This window comes from Onychomys torridus, chromosome 1 (assembly GCF_903995425.1).
Source record: "Onychomys torridus chromosome 1, mOncTor1.1, whole genome shotgun sequence".
Taxonomy (NCBI): domain Eukaryota; kingdom Metazoa; phylum Chordata; class Mammalia; order Rodentia; family Cricetidae; genus Onychomys; species Onychomys torridus.
Window position 1 is genome coordinate 140,284,792 of NC_050443.1, and position 16,776 is coordinate 140,301,567.

Sequence of the window (16,776 nt, forward strand, 5' to 3'; positions counted from 1 at the left end):
GAAGGAAGTTGGGGCTCATTTATTAATTATCTGATTAACCTCTGTTGACGAGGCAACTGTTTGCCCTCTAGTATTCCCAGCAGCCAGTGTGGTAAGCTTGAGAGTCTCCAAATTTCAATATGTAATTAAATATAAATAGTCCATTTGGATTTTGTTGACAACAGAATTTCCACATTCTTAGTTGAAAATTCAACTAAGTTGAAAATTCACAAAAATAAAAGGAATGACCAAATTTGTAAGGAAATTCCAATAGCCACAAATGAGTGATGGGACATTATTTTCTGGTTTGGTTATTCAAAAAAAAAAAATCCAGCTTTTGAAGATTTATTTCTTTTTAATTTTATTCATTTTGACAATTTAAATTATATACTAAAAGGCTCTTGCCCATTTAGGCCCCTGTTATTTTTTAAGTATTTGTGCTAAAATTATTAGATGTTGGGACAGTCACCAATTTTCTTACCTTTTTTGGAGGGTAAGTGGGTCTCGTTATAAACTCTGGCTGGCCTGGAACTCTATGTATAGACCTGGCTGGCTTTGAACTCACAGAGATCCATCTACCTGTCCTGCCTCCCTAATGCTAGAGTTAAAGGCATGTAACCACCACGTTTGGCTCTTACCTTTTAAAAACAATTATTATAATGTTTTTATTTCTTCTTTGAGAATTTTGTACAATCTATTTTGATTGTATACTTACCTTTTAATTGGTTTGGAAACACTTGGTTTTCAGATAATGCTGCAGCATTTCTTAGATGTCAGATTTCCCTTTCATCGTGGTAGGGAGACTATGATTCGGAACTGGTAAAACTGTTCCTTCAGCCTGGTGTTGGCCCGTTGAGAAGGATGGACCCCAGGCCCATGTGCTCTTGGAAAGCATCACAAGGTTTTGATTGTCTTGACCTTAGTTACACAAGTCACAGTCACCACTTTATTATCCCTGTTTTCACAACAGTTCATGAGTAGCAACAGCCAAAGGAATAGTTGATATAATGTTCCCTTTCTAAACTCAGTATAAATATAGTTTTCAAAGCAAGCTAAATTCCTTCCTCTCAGATTTTGACCCTTTGAACTAATTTAAACCAGCAATCACCTTTGATGTCTTTCAGGACAACTGAATTTTTATTTTGATATCACAATGCTCCCCAAGGCAGTGACCTGCGACACTAGGGGATAAGGAAGGAAGTGAAACATTTTATTAGCTTTGCAATTTATTTTTCTTGTAAGGAAAGGTTTCTTTATTGGAGAAATATCCCCTTGGCCATGAATCAAGTTGAGAAATTTTGTGCTTCTGAGAGGAACTTATATCAGTTGGCTTGGTTTTTATTTTACAGGTTATTGTTTCTATATCTCAAAGCCCATAGCCACAGAGATGGTCACAGTTACTGTTCATCTCAGGGATGCGAAAGAGTCAAAATTCAGGCAGCAACAGACTCCAAAGACATCAGTAACTGCATGGCCAAAGCGTACCCGCAGTATTACAAAAAGCCCTCGGCGGTCAAGCGCATGCCAGCCATGCTCACTGGACTCTGTCAAGGCTGCGGCACCCACCAGGTAAGCAGGGAAGAGGAGGGGGCCTTTGGAGGGAAATTTTCTTGTCTTGGCAGTAGGAGTACTTGGCTTTGAACCATATATCATGCAACTTTATTAACTCATGCTGATACATGAATTTTGATCTAGTCTAGAATGTATTGTTCATAAGAAGCAAAATAGTCCCCATTTATAGCAAATATGTCTTTTTTCTTGATAGGTTCATTAACGTTGATTAAGAATTTTATAGTTTCAAATTAAAAGTTATTGTGTTGGTTAAAATTGTTTCCTAGGTTTAGGATTCTGTTCTAATATTACTATTGGGTTTATATGTCTAAAAGTGTTATAAAGTTGTTTAATTTATATATGTATGTATGTGTTTAATGTTTTTTGAGACACAGCCTCATCAATTGAAGGATAGCTTTGAACTTACTATATAGCTTAGAATGACCTTGAACTCCTGATCATGCTGACTACCTTTTGAGTCCTGGAATTAGAGGTGCATGCCACCATGCCCCATAATTCTTTATTAGTATTATGAAATTTCAGCTCATGTCATAACCTGCTTTCCTTTTTAAAGGCATAAGGTCACTATTTTGAAGCATATGCTTGTAATTGAAAATACAGACTGACTTTGGTTAGAAGGAAAACTGCTTCTTTTGCTGTGCTCTTGCTTAGACTATATCCCAGTTATCTTGAAGAAAACATGGCAGTACATTTCTAGAACTGCACACAGATGGGGTTCCAAGGAAAGTCAGACGAATTCCAAAGGAAAAAGGAATATAGAACTAATGACCACTTGACATGCTTTTTTCTTAGAGGAAAAAATAAGTGCAGGGAAAGATGGTCTCTTTATGACATTTCTAGTCCTATGCATCATTATACTTTGCTCTCATCTACTCCCACCCAAAACCTCCCTCCCTCTCCTTATAGTTTTCTTCCTTTAATCTTGTAGTCCCCTCTGCTCTGCTGTCACGCACATATTTATTTTAAATCCAGGTTCTGCATAAGTGGGAACTAGTGTTGTCTTCCTCCCCCCATCATCCACTGTGTACCCCTTCCCTGTCCACCCCCATCATCCACTCTGTACCCCTTTCCTGGTCCTCCCCCATCATCCACTGTATACCCCTTTCCTGGTCCTCTGTAGCAGGAATCTTAAAAGTTTTTATGAATAAAATCAAACCTGAGGCCAGGTATTGGGGTGAATGCTGGAAGATCAGAGAAGCAGAACAAGCCACCGCTACCTCACCTTGACAGTTCCTCAGCTGATCCTGTTTCCTCAGACTGAAAGCCTCTGAGTCCTTATCCAAATCTCATCTGAATTGTGCTGCTCAAAAGCCTAAAAGCTTAACCACCAAATGCTTCTAGTTTCTGGCCCTCACACCTTATATACCTATCTGCATTCTGCCATCACTCCCTGGGATTAAAGGCGTGTGTCACCAAGCTTGGCTGTATCTTGTGGCCTTGAACTCACAGAGATCCAGAGGGATTTCTGCCTCTGGAATGCTAGGATTAAAGGCATGTGCTACCACTGCCTAACCTCTTTGTTTAATATTGTAGCTGTTCCGTCTCTAACCCCAGATAAGTTTATTAGGGTGCACAATATTTTGGAGAACACAATACCACTGCATTTCCCCTTTCTTTGTCTAAAATTAAAAAAAGCTTATAACTAATACAAGAAAAACTATCCAATAAGTATATACAATATACACAGTCAAGATTACATTAATGATGTCTAGTCCATTAACATTTGACAGGTTCAGATGAAAAACTCCACTATATATTAACAATGTTCAGTCCAGTAACATTTGATAAACTCAGACAAAAAATTTTCATTACTTATCCTATGTAAAACAAGTTGTTCCTTTTTAAATGTAGATTCAGTAATTGACCTTTTTAATCTTATCATATCTATATTCTATCTTTTTTCTTTTTATAGTAGATTTAGTGATCTACCCATTTATCCTATTATTCTTTATCTTTTTTCTCAGAGTAGATTCATATTTACCTCATATCTATATTCTCTTTTTTCTTTTTTTTAAACAAAACCTCTGAATCTAATCTCCTTGTTCAGCTTTTTTTCTGACCATTAACAATGAACAACTGGTAACCAACCATCATAAACAATAACAATTATCCATAAGCCATTGAACGACCAAAACACACCCACCCCACCTCTTGTGAATATGGGCGTCCTTTTCTTAAAATTACTTCCTGCTTTCTGGGGGAGAAGACATCTTTAGGGGGTCCTGAAAAGAAAATTTTTGAGTTAATTGTCAAGTCCTGTATCATTTGTCCTGCCGCTGCACAATGAGAAAGTGCAGGGCTTCAAGTCCTTGTTCAAGTAGTCTGTCAGGCTGGATCATCTCAGCTAGCTATCTTGAAATTGTCCTGAACAGTTTGTAGTCCAAAGTCGATCTTTCCGTGGTGTTAATCCACTTAATGGCTTTACCATAGTCCATGTGGCATCATCATTGTGGAATCCTATCATCCTTTTGAAGATTTCAAAGTCGCTGTTAGGCATGGTCATGGTTCCCTTTAGAAATTTTTTTTTTTTTTTTTTTTTTTTGTGCCTCTGTGGTTTGGAGCAATCACAGTATGATAAATGTCTGTCTCTCGGAACCACGAATGTTCTTCCCTAGAAGAGAACATCTTCACAGCAATTTCTCCCCACCATTTGTCTTGCCAAACTTTTCCAAACTGACCTTCACCAATGCTTTCTTGTAACACGATGGTCCTGGCAATTCTTCTCTGAACAAGCAGCGGGAAAGCCTTTGTCCCAGACAGCAGCATCACCGCAGTCACCAACACGATGAGAAGGAGCTGGCAACTCGGAGCAGTAGCCGCTGCCTCCTTGGTCCCACAAACCACATTTGTGGTTCGGTTCAGGCTGAAGCTTCTCCTTAGCAAGCTTCCTAGGCCAGCCTCAAACTCCAGATCCTCCTGCCTCACCTCCTTCAGTAAATCCAACCAGTGTGTCACCACAACTGGCAGTGTGTAGCTCGGGCCTGAACTGGGGCCTACAAGGCCACAGGCAAGAGGCTTTTTTGTGAATTCTAACCATGAACGTTGGGTGCCAGATGTAGCATGAATCTTAAAGAATCTTATTAATAAAATCAAACCTGAGGCCAGGTATTGGGGTGAATGCTGGAAGATCAGAGAAGCAGAACAAGCCACAGCCACCTCACCTTGCCAGTTCCTCAGCTGATCCTGTTTCCTCAGACTGGAAGCCCCATCATCCACTCTGTACCCCTTCCCTGGTCCTCCCCCATCATCCACTATGTACCCTTTCCCTTCTTGCTTTGTTTTGTTTTTTTGAGCCTGAGTCTCTGTAGCCCAAGCTGACTTTGAAATGTAGCTCCTCCTGCCTCAGCCACCACACCCAGCTGGCAGTTTTTTAATGGCAATTCACTATCACCACCTCACTCTCTCATATTCATTAAAGATCTCTGCTTTCCCATTCAAGTAAAACAGAAAGCCAGCCACAAACCCCAGACTCCATGTGCATGAAGAGTACTTGCGTGTGGGTATATGTTTTTAGATAGGGGTTCTTGCCTAGCTCAAGTAAACTTTTTCTTTTCCATATTTTTCTGGAATGTAGGGCCATGAACATTCTAAATTCTAAGTACATATACTCTGCCAGAATAAATAGTCCACCACTGAGATTCCAAGCCCCATGCAATATTTTCCCTTTTAATGAATATGGGGGAGACATTGAGTGCTGCTGTAGCTCAGTGTTCAGAACGTCCTTCATTACTAAATAAACCTGATAACTTTTCAAAATGACTTGATCATCACTGGTGTCCCAGGCTTCCTCTCCTATGTTTAGCATTCCTAGTCGCTATGCCATAGACATCTGGAAGAATTCATTTAAAAATATTGATGCCAGGTGTGGTGATATATGCCTCTACTCTCGAGTACTTGAGGCTGAGTCAAGACGATTTCAAGTTTGAGGCCAGCCCGGTCTGCAATAGAGAAAATCCATCTCCCAGAGAAAAAAGGAAGGAAGAAACAGCACTGCTGTTTGGTTGTGCAGTTGCAAAGCATTTCAAGTGTTTGGGAGCATCGTGTTTCCTTGGAAACTCGAGAAGTGTTTGTATTGTGTCGTAGAGCCAAACACATGTGTATTAGAAATAATTAGGTTCACTCAGCTCTGCCCCAAACTAAGACTCAAAAGAAATGCTTAACTTCCAAATGTTGCTTGGTATAACGATGATGATTCTGGCGTGAAATTGTTGATGGTGATTTATGAGGACTGTATGCTGTCCATGCCTGGGGATTGGGAATGAGACACATTGGTCAGGGGAGGTAGACTTTAGGGACCGAGAGTAAAGCGGAGCAGTGAAAGGGAAAGAAGAAGGTGGAGTGGACAGCATCAGAGAAAGCAGAGTCAGGGAAGAATGGGAAGTGGAGGGCTGCCCTGACTCTCGGAGGTGATGGGACAGAGGGAAATGGGGGCCTGAATGTATTGACTGGCTCTGTGTATGAAGCACTTCTCAGACAGTGGAGAGGGGTTAAGACCTGGCCCTGTGCAGGACATTAGAAGTTGTTAAACAGTATAGCCCTCCTAATGTTAGAGACTTTCCTCGGTCCTAGATTGATGAACCCCAGTTCAGGATAATTGATCTGAAAAAGATCTTTTAAAAAGATGTGTCCCAGGGCTGGAGAGATGGCTCAGCTGTTAAGAGTACTTGCTGCTCTTGCAGAAGACAGGCGTTTGGTTCCTTGTACTGACATGGGGTGGCTCAGTTCACATCTATCTGTAACTGCAGTTCCAGGGGATCTGCTGGCCCCTCCCAGCCTCCATGGACACCTGTACACACATGCATACTCACACAAACACACACACACTAACTTAAATACATAAAAATAAAAAAGAAATCATTTTGGAAAAGATGTACGCCTGTTTTCCCACAAAATGTTTACAAAGATTTACATTTAGAACATATTACTGAGTTAATTTTATTGACTTGTGTGTAAGAATGCGTGCTAAGCATGTGATGTACCACTGAGCTAGACCCCCAGCCCCTATTGATTTCATTAACAAGATTACACTTCTTTGAAACTGTAATTGTTTCAGAAACCAAGAAGCATACACTTCCTGTGTTATATGTATGAGATAGAACGACAGGTCATGAAGTGGGTGTTAAAAGTTCAGATAAAGAAATAGCCACTTGAGATAATTATGTTTTGAAGGACCTGTGGGATGTGGATACAGTTGCCTTTAAAGATGCAATGTGTTCTTGTCTAGATGGTGTTCAGCAGTGACCCTCACAAGAGCTACCTCCCTGTACGATTCCAGTCCCCCGGTAAAGCAGAAACTCAGCGTGGAGAGCCGTCTGTTATTTCTGTAAGTCCAGTCTGATGTTGTCTCAGTCTTTGGGGGCTGCTGTAACAAAATGCCATACACTAAGTAGCTTAGAAGCAACAGAACTACTGCTCACAGTTTACAGCTGGGAAGTCCAAGCTGGAGGCTTGTAAAGTGCTGTGGGGAGGAGGGGCCATTTCCTGGCTCATAGACAGCACTTCCTCTCTGTGCTGGTCTCTCCAGCTCAGCTCCTAAGCCTCATTCCTCAAAGACTGCCTCCTAACACCATCACTTTGGGGATCAGAACCTCAGACTATGAATTTTAGGAGAACAGATAACAACCTACAGCATCACTTCTTGGCCTTTGGCCAAGTGCAGACCACCGCATGTCTGTGAACTGCTGTGGCTTCTTGCTTTGATCTTTAATCCCAGTGATATACATTATTTCTGGGACCAGTCATGGGTTTGTCATCCCGTTTGATTTACTGCTGACTGGAATGCAACTGGGGTGTAAATGCCTCTCAAACGGTTGTGTTTTAGTTATTTTTTCAAGCAGATTATTTATTGAGTACTCTTAGGCCAGTGGTTGTCAAGCTGTGGGTAGTGACCCTTTTGGGGTCACATATCAGATATTTATATTACAATTTACAACAGTAGCAAAATTACAGTTATGAAGAAGCAACAAAATAATTTTATAGTTGGGGGGTCACCACAACATGAGGAACTGTATTAAAGGGTCGCAGCATTAGGAAGACTGAGAACCACTGTCTTAGACCAATGTTAAAAATTTGTTTAGATTACTTTTCATTCACCATTACACAGGAAAGGCATCTTTAGTTAGAAATTAATTCTCATGCTCATTAAATATGGAGAAACCCATGTTTAATCTTGTTTTGTAAATTAAACTAAACTCCCAGGTTGTTTAAGATAGGGGTAATGATGGCTTCTAAATTCCTTTGGCCTTTTCTTTGAAGGCCACCTGTCTCTTTTAAGGACAGTAGTGAAGAAAACAAAGAGACAGGGCGTTGTCTCTTCTGAGGGCATCAGTGGAGCAGATGTGAGTCACAGGGTCAGCACTAGAATTTGGGCTTATGGCCCAGTTAGGAACTAGGACTCAAGTGCAGTCTGTCTGAAGTCAGGGTGGTCTGGGGCTTTCTGAAAGGAGTTCTTTGCTAGTGGGTGTCCAGCATCCCTCTCACAGTCTCTTGTGGCCTCTGCAGGAATTCATTTTGCTAAAGTAATGAGTTAAGATCATCGCAAATCTTAGGGTGTGGGGACAAAATTAGGTTTACACCTGCCCTGTTTTTTTTTAAGGCAGTAAGATACACATAACATGAAATTTGCCATCTTACCTCCACTTATGCCAGTCATATGATGTGTATTCACCTTGGGCTGCTGTCAACTCCACTGAGCTCTGGTTTCCAGTGTTTCTTACCCACAGTTGGCACATTTATCCCCAGAACTTTCACATCATGACCCACTTCCGTGATGGTAGCCCCTTCTGAAAGCTGCTTCCCCCTCCATGTGGTTGTTTTTACAGGGGGTGGTGCTTTTGGCAAGCACAATTTAAGTTTCTGAGAATCATTATGGAATTTCTTATGTTACATGAAATTTAAATATTCTGATATTAGTGAATAGTGGATCATGTCCTTTTTTTTTTTTGCACATAAGATTTACAGTGGGTAGACAAGATGGCTCGTTGGCTTGATACAATTGCCATGAAGCCTAACTACCTGAGTTCAATCCCTGGGACCCCACATAGTAGAAGGAGTAAACTGACTCCTGTAAATTGTTCTCTGACCTCCAACACTCACCCCATAGTACACTCACCCCATAGTACACACACCCCATAGTACACACACCCCATAGTACACACACCCCATAGTACACACACCCCATAGTACACTTACCCCATAGTACACACACCCCATAGTACACTCACCCCACACATAAATAAAATGTAATTAAAAGAGAAAAGATTACGTCAGGAATTTGCAGAACTATTTCCTGAATTAGAGAGACTTAAATATAGCTAAACAAGTAGTTTTGAGTTCTCAGGAGCTAAGTCATGGGTTAGAAATGATTTTTCAGGAAGGGCAGGGGTAGTGCAGAGAACCTGTGGAGCTCTTGTTAACTGTCAGTGTAGTGTGATGTCCTCTTAACAGACAGAAGAAGTGGCTGCCTAGTGTGTAGTTTTTTTTTTTTTTTTTTGTTTTCCATTTTTTCATTGAGAAATTAATATTTAATAATTCTGGCTTTCCTCTTGTTATTTTAGAATTTATTTCATTCTCATTCTCTCTCTCTCTCTCTCTCTCTCTCTCTCTCTCTCTCTCTTGAGCTAAGATTTTTGTTTTTTCGAGACAAGGTTTCTCTATGTAGCTTTGTTTCTTTCCTGGATCTTGCTCTGTAGTCCAGGCTGGCCTCGAACTCACAAAGATCCATCTGCCTCTGCCTCCCGAGTGCTGGGATTAAAGGCATGCGCTGCCGCCACCACCACTACCCGGCTGAGCTAAGATTTTTATAAGTAGCCCAGGCTAGCCTGGCACTCATGATCCTCTGCCTCAGCATCCTGAGTGTTGAGATTACAGGCATTGCCTTCATGTCCTGATTGGCATTTCTCTTTCTTGATAAGATCACAGAGCCTGATATAGGGAAGGTATTTGTGAAAGTGTGGTGACACTGTCAACAGTAGGGAGAGGAAGTCAGTATTGCCACTGGAGGCCTTAGGGACCATCTCTCAGCAGATCTGGATCCTTCAATGCCATAGAAAATAATTGCAAGACAAGCCAAAATTAATGAATTTATTAAGTAGAGTGTTTGAGTTAGTTTTTTGTGGCTCTGAAGAGACCATGACCAGAGCAACTTATACAAGAGTTTATTGGGCCTTAATAGTTTCAGAGGGTGAGTCCATGACCATATGACTATCATGGCCCAGAACATGGCAGCAGGTAGGCAGGCATGGCACTGGAGAGGTAGCTGAGAGCTCACATTGTAAGACAGTAGCCAAAAGACAGAGGGAGGGAGGAAAGGAGGGAGAAAAAGAGAGAGCATGAGAGCAAGCTAACTGGTAATGACATGGGCTTTTAAAACCTCAAGCCCAACACCCCACACACACCCCACCCCATACACACCCCCTGTGATACACCTCCTCCAACAAGACCCTGTCTCCTAATCCTCACCAAAGAATTCTGCCAAATGGGGACCAAGCGTCTGAGGCCATTCTCATCCACACTACCTCAGAGGCAGGGGAGAATCTATGCCTTAAATGTCAGCTGAGCACAGGCAGGCAGGAGAGCGAGGGTGTGCAGTGGAGGGCCCAAGGGACAAACTGAAAAGGAGGGGCACACTCCAAGATGTGTGGGCTTCTGAGGAGGACTGGGCTTAATATTTGTCAGCTCTGTGGCTTTCTAACTTATATTGCTCAAGAAACATCATCTGCAGCAGTGTTCAAAGATTAAACATAAAAGTTGAAGGAAACATACAAGCTGGCATTCTTATTCTGTAAGGGAGTTTTGTGAGATGTGTTTTGGGGTTTAGGGTTGGTAGGATGCTTACATGGTAAAGCTCACAGTCACACACACATTCTGACCCTACATGGCTTCACTTCTTTAAGATATCTTTAGGAAGACATGTGCTATTTTAGTGGATGGTTTTGATTTATCAGTGTCTTGACTCAGCCAGGTTCCAGGATGAGGGCTCCTTTCTCTTCCATGTCTCCTCCATCCCCTCATTCTATTTTGCTTCAATACCTCATAGCTTACGTGTCAGTAAAAGTCCCACTTTGCGATTTTGATGTCAGAGGAGGAGAGCTGTGTTTGGAAGAGAAGGGACTCAGCAGCTTTGGTATTCCAGACCTAGATGCCGAAGGGTTGTGTCCTGGGCACCAGCACCTGAGCTCTGACTTCCAGACCCCTCACTTCAGAGTCATCTGTGCGGCTGAATAGGGCCTGCCCCATCTTGCTTAGAGTATGTTAGGTAACCAGTAGTGATTCCCCAGGGCAGCAACTATTCCCCAGGGCAGACCCTAGCAGGACATCTTAACCTTTTCTCATTCGTAGCCTTCTTTTTGCAGAGGAATTTTTATAAAAACTTGGGCATATGTTTATGTAAAATAATGAACACAAATCAAACACTAAAAGAAATATATTTCAAAACAATTCTTTGGTCTGCACATAATTTTACTAAGTATTGTCAAAGATTACATTTGAATAGTGAGATACTTGGGTTTGTTCAATTTCACAAAAAGAATGAAATTTTGGCTGCATTTCTGATACTTTAAGATACAGGACATCTTCAGTGTTTTTTGGAGTTTGTCCATATTTTGATGTTATAGTCATCAATGCTGAGAATGCCACCTCACATAAATACATAGTACAAAAAGGCCAAAGGGTCTTTAGGGCCATTTTAGATTGTTGGTAATTCTGTCCTAATCCTAAGCCAATTTTTATTTGATGATTTAAAAATTTTTTTAATGAGACACAAGTCAGCACTTCAGAGTTTTAAAATCAAACATTCTAACACAGTCCAACCCAAAGATATAACAAGTTGATGCTTATACACAGAGGAATAATGGCAGGAAAATATTAAAGACTTTTGTTTTCCATAATTCAACCATTATTTTTTTTTTACCAGTGGGATGCAGTGCCCTTGACTCAACTGAGGTGTTTGAAACAGCATTTGCTGGGACTATGAGGATGAGAACAAGCACAGTGTAAAATAAAGTATACATGGTGTGTGTTTAGAACACAAGATGCTACATGACTCATCACAGACAAAAATACCCTGGATGCATTATGTGTTTTATTTTTGAGTGGATTTTTGGTTTTTGTGCATCCAGAAACCTTCCAGTCATGGGACTCTATGTGGGATCATGACCTACAGTTGAAGAAGCTAAAATCTGGAGGAATATGGGTAGAATTTTAGACATTTCAGGGAAACAGTAGACCAAACATAATGTATTTTGAATCCTGGGCTTAGAAGAAGCTAGAGAAAATTCAAGCATCCTAGGGATTTTCTGAAATGAGATGACAGCGTGAGATATTTTTGTATTCTCAGGTCAATGGCACAGACTTTACCTTCCGGAGTGCAGGTGTTCTCCTCCTTGTTGTGGATGCCTGCAGTGTTCCCTTCCGGTTGACGGAAAAGAAGATGTTCCTTCCTGCAGATGTCAGTCACATGGAAGAGTATTTAAAGGCTAGCATCCCTCCACGGTAGGTCAAGCTTGCCCTGCACCAGAGAAAAGCTATCCTAAGGTGCTTTTCATTACGATGCCTGAGCTCTGTTCACTCCACGAGCATTTCAGGCTCTGAGGGATTTTTTTCTTCAGTGGCCATTGGTCCCATTGATGGACTCTCACACAGCTTTGTACGGTGACTGGGACTCAGGAAGTCATTGCCCAGGTCACGTGGTATCTGGAAAAGAGTAACTTTTAAGAAATTGTGCATCCCAGCTCTCTTTTAAGAGCAGAGTCTGGCTTTTGTTGTTGTTGTTTATCTCTGAAAAAAAGAACCACTGGAGAACGTTTGTTTGACCAGATTGTGCATGAGGACAAGGAGATGAATCCAATATCCTTGCTGCTCTGTGGTAGATATTAAGTGCAGCCATTTACAGAAAGGGCGTAAGTTTCCTGCGGAGTGAGGCTAGCCTGGCTTTCCAGTCATTTCCATTGATCTGATGATATATGTTCTGGTAGCCTGCAGAACTGGCTCCAATAAGTCTCATAAAGTCTTTAGAATATTTTGGCGTAACATTTGTATGCATATGTTCATGCTGTTTGTGTGGGGAGAGGGGGTAGCATGGCGTGTGTGGAGGAGGTAGTCTTCCCTCAGTATCCAGAGAAGTTTGGTTTTAGTTCCCACTGCAAATACCAGAATCTTCAGATGCCTATTCTCTTATTTAAGATGGTGTGATATTTGCATATGACCTTCATAGGCCTTCTGTACACTTTAAATCCTCTGAATAATGGCAGGACCCATGTAAACGCCATGTAGATACTTGTTCTGTTGTATTGGTTAGGGAACAGTGATAAGGAAGAAGTATGTTTGTATCCAATACACATGTAGATTTGCCCCCCAACTCTTCATTATGTTTCTTTTGTATATGACGGGAATGGAGGCCCACAAATGCCAAGGTGACCACGCATGCACATACAGAGATCAGAGAATTCTGGGAATCGAACTCAGGTTATCAGGTTTACATGACAAGTACCTGTACCCACTGCCATCTGGGTGGTGCTTTTTCCCAAGTAACTTTGATAAATGTCTTGTTGAAATAATGTATGCAGAACCTGTGGATAAGAGGATCAGCTATAGAGCTATCTTATTGTTCAGGATAATTTTAGAGGATTCTTTTCTGAGGCTTCAGGATTTCAAGGTTTTTCTCAGTGTTTAAAAACCCATATACTCACTTTTCCTGAGACAACCCAGCATGTTAGTCTCACCAGATAGAAAACATAGATTTTCAAGTACCCTACGCACGGAAGATTTAAAAACAACCACCTAAGGAGAGACGTTTAGGCTGAGCTATTTCTCCAGCTGCTTGTTGGTTATATTACTTTATATTACTTTTTTTAGTTTGCAGAAGCTTATGCATTGGACCCTAGGATTGCTATGTGTGTATGTTACATTTTAATACAATGTCGAGAAGTTATAGGGCAAGGCCCAGGAGTAGTGGTGATCTTGCATTCTAGAAGCAGAGGCAGGAACATCACCATAAGGTTGATGCCAACCTGGTCTACTTAGCAAGGTCCAGCTGGCCAGGGCTTCAGAATGAAGTTATTGTGTAACTGACAGCGACTTTTTGAGAGCTTGTTGGTGGACTGTGTGCGTGCATGCATGCGTGCATGCGTGCATCTGGTAAGGATCTCTCCAGACTGGCCTGATAATGCCATCCTGTTGAAGTTCAGATGTGCAGGACTTCTGTGGCCAGTCCTCTGCAGCAATGCAGAATCCAGTCATCACTGCTTTAGGAAGAATACAACCAAGAGCCTAGTTCAGTCCTAAGCACTTGTTGAAGCCCAAATTAAGAAAGTATCTGCATTGCTAAAGGAGTTACAGCCAGAGTTGAAAGGAGAGGTTCTTTTTCTGAATGGAAATTAATATTACAAGACGCCCCTAACTAAATTAAATTATATAAGTAGCACACTTTCTGTACCTGGGAGCAAACAGCTTACTTTCCTGTTATGCTTGGCAGCTGGTATTGTAGTCCACTTTGAAGAGTAGTAAGCTTTTTTTTTTTTTTTTTTAAGACTTTCAAAGAGCTTGTTGGTCAGATACAAAATAAACTACGAAGCCATAGCAACAATACCAGGAGGAAAGGCAGGAATCCACAAACAGCTCTGAGTACTGTTGAAGATGACATTTTTTTTTTTTTTAATTTTTACTATTTTATGTGTATGTGTGTGCCTTGTGTCTGCAGAGACCAGAAGAGGTCATCAGATGTGTTTGAACCGGAGTTGCAGGTGGTTGTGAGCTTTCATGTAGGTGCTGGGAATCACACCTCAGTCCTCTTGTGGGACAGCAACTGCTCTCGATGCTGAGCCACCTCAGCAGCCCTAAAGATGGCAATTAAAACAACAAACAAATTAAAAACACTCTTTCAAACCATCGAGAACAGCTTGTGTTTGTATTTGTTTCTTGCTGTTATTTGTAGCACTGGGGAGTGAGTCTAGGACCTCCCCATGCCAGACCAACACCGCACCAATGATCTGCACTCCAACTCTTATCTTTACGTTTTAAGTTTGTTTACCTATTCGTAATAAAGAGGTAATGACACACAGAGTAATAGAGCACTTGAGAAAATACCAAATCACCCTCTCTGAGTCGACCAATCCTGGAAAGACACACCTTTCGGTTTCCCTGTATTACTATCAACTCCTAAGAACATGAGAAGTTCCCTTTGCAGCAGAGAGTTAGGACGTGTGTCATCGGGGATGAAAAGCGTCTGGACTGGTTTCCTTTCTAAATTTGCTTTTATCTAATACTCCTCCACTACTCTCAGTCCAGACGGAGTCTCAGTAAATCCACGCTGATTGGCTGCCATCGGTTCTGATTTTCTGACTTTGACCCACAGGTCAATCGTTCTGTTGAGCACAAGAGGAGAAATAAAGCAGATGAACATCTCTGATTCATTAGTACTTCTGGGATTGGTCAAACCAGCACATCTTTATAGCAAAGGTTTGTATTTTCAGTATCCTATGATGTTCTTATGATGCATACAGCAGGGAAAATATTTTTATGGTGATGTCTTATCTGCTAGCCTGTTTCATGAGCTCTCCCCAGAGTGAGCATCATTGAAACAATTTATTCATAAAGACTATGTCAGAGGAAGTGTGTTGGGATATGGTCTGTCATTTGGGTGGCAAGAATTTGTTGCTGACATAAGTAAGTGCAGGTGTTTTATCAGTGTGTGTGTGTGTGTGTGTGTGTGTGTGTGTGTCTGTCTGTCTGTCTGTCTGTCTGTCTGTCTGTGTCTGTGTGTCTGTGTCTGTGTGTCTGTGTCTGTCTTTGTTTTGCTCAGCTCTGACTCACCTCCCTCATTATCTTGCTGGAACTGGTAGCTATACACTTCAACTTTTCTCTCTTTCTTTTTATAGGCAGTGTTGTATTTTTGGGATTCAGCGGAAACTTTAAACCATCATGGACTAAGCTGTTCACCAGTCCTGCTGAGCAGGGCCTCGGGGTGCTCGAGCAGTACCTCCCTTTGCAGATGGAAGACTATGGGTGCTCCAGGACCAGTGTCCACAGAAGAGACCTCAACCTGTTCCAGCAGGCTTTGAAAGCGCGTTAGAGACTGACTGTAATTTAAGTGCTGGGAAAGAAAAACAATGTGAACTAACTTATTTAATTTATGGCATTTTAAGATGACACTGTTAACCCAACGGAACCATTTTCCTGTTTGATACAGAAGGGAGAGAGAAAGAACTCAAGAGCACCTGGGCATTGCGCCTACGTTGAGAACCCTTTGTCTTCCTGAGGCTGCTGAGTTTGGAGAGCAGTTCTCTCCGCCTTCGCATCATCGATAAGCCAATCAGCAGTGTAGCGGGGTGCGGGGAGAGCTTCCCAGCAGCTGCTGTAGCACCTTGATACTTGAAGTCTAATGCTTATTGTGCAGACGACTCCAGTGGCTGACCTGTTGAGTGATGCCTGGGGCTCATTTCCGGACAGCCTGTGAGGGTTTTATCTGATGCCAGATACGTTTTAAGTGGCAACTCAGGTCCAGCACATGCCCTTCTTGCCTGGACATGGACTCTTTTTATTGACTTGTATATTGATCACTTTTGAGAGTTCACCTTTTAAAGAGGGAACCATGTTGGGACAAAAGGGCTTTTGAAATCTTTTTGATCTGTGACCATTGAGCAAAAAAACAAAAAACAAAAAACAAACCCCATGATCTGAAGCTGGTGGACCTTGTGCAGCTTTAATCCTTATCCAGTCTTGACTATGTATTTGTATTTAAATTGCAGGCTGAACTGACTTTTCTTTAAAAGAAGCAAGCTACTTCCCAAACTGTAAACTCCTGTCATTTGAACTTGCAAAAGGGAGCTGGGCCTGGTGACACATGCCTTTACTCCAGTTCCCAGAGGCAGGCGGATCTCTCGATTTCAAGGCCAGCCTGGTCTACAAAGAGTTCCAGGACAGCCAGGGCTATGCAGAGAAACCCTGTCTAAAACAAACAAACAAACAAAAAACCAACCTCACCTCTCCCCGCAAAAAAAATTAGCTTGCAAAAAGAAACCTATCCTTGGTTTTGATCTTGTACTGGTATTTTATTGTTTTGGTGTGTAGATATTTTAAAAATCCATCTCTGCTCATCATCCTTCCAGAAAATCCCAGAGAGCTTACTGCTTCTCCATAAATATTGTGTCCAAGGGGAGGAAGGAGACACCTTTTTAGGTCGGAATCATGGAGACAACATGAACCTCTTTGTAGCCTTAAAAAAAGGAG

The 16,776-nt window shown here is 41.6% G+C and overlaps 1 protein-coding gene across 1 annotated transcript in view; it reads left to right on the forward strand.

The window, feature by feature from the left end:
* Cemip2 (cell migration inducing hyaluronidase 2) overlaps nucleotides 1-16,419 on the forward strand; it is an 82,742-nt gene extending 66,323 nt beyond the window's left edge. Inside the window, exons 20-24 of the mRNA XM_036207518.1 lie at nucleotides 1,329-1,548; nucleotides 6,776-6,874; nucleotides 11,888-12,042; nucleotides 14,903-15,006; nucleotides 15,426-16,419. Of these exons, the coding sequence (XP_036063411.1) occupies nucleotides 1,329-1,548; nucleotides 6,776-6,874; nucleotides 11,888-12,042; nucleotides 14,903-15,006; nucleotides 15,426-15,619 (772 nt within the window). The 3' untranslated portion in view covers nucleotides 15,620-16,419. The remainder of the gene's footprint in view (nucleotides 1-1,328; nucleotides 1,549-6,775; nucleotides 6,875-11,887; nucleotides 12,043-14,902; nucleotides 15,007-15,425) is intronic.
* The last annotated feature ends 357 nt before the right edge of the window (nucleotides 16,420-16,776 follow it).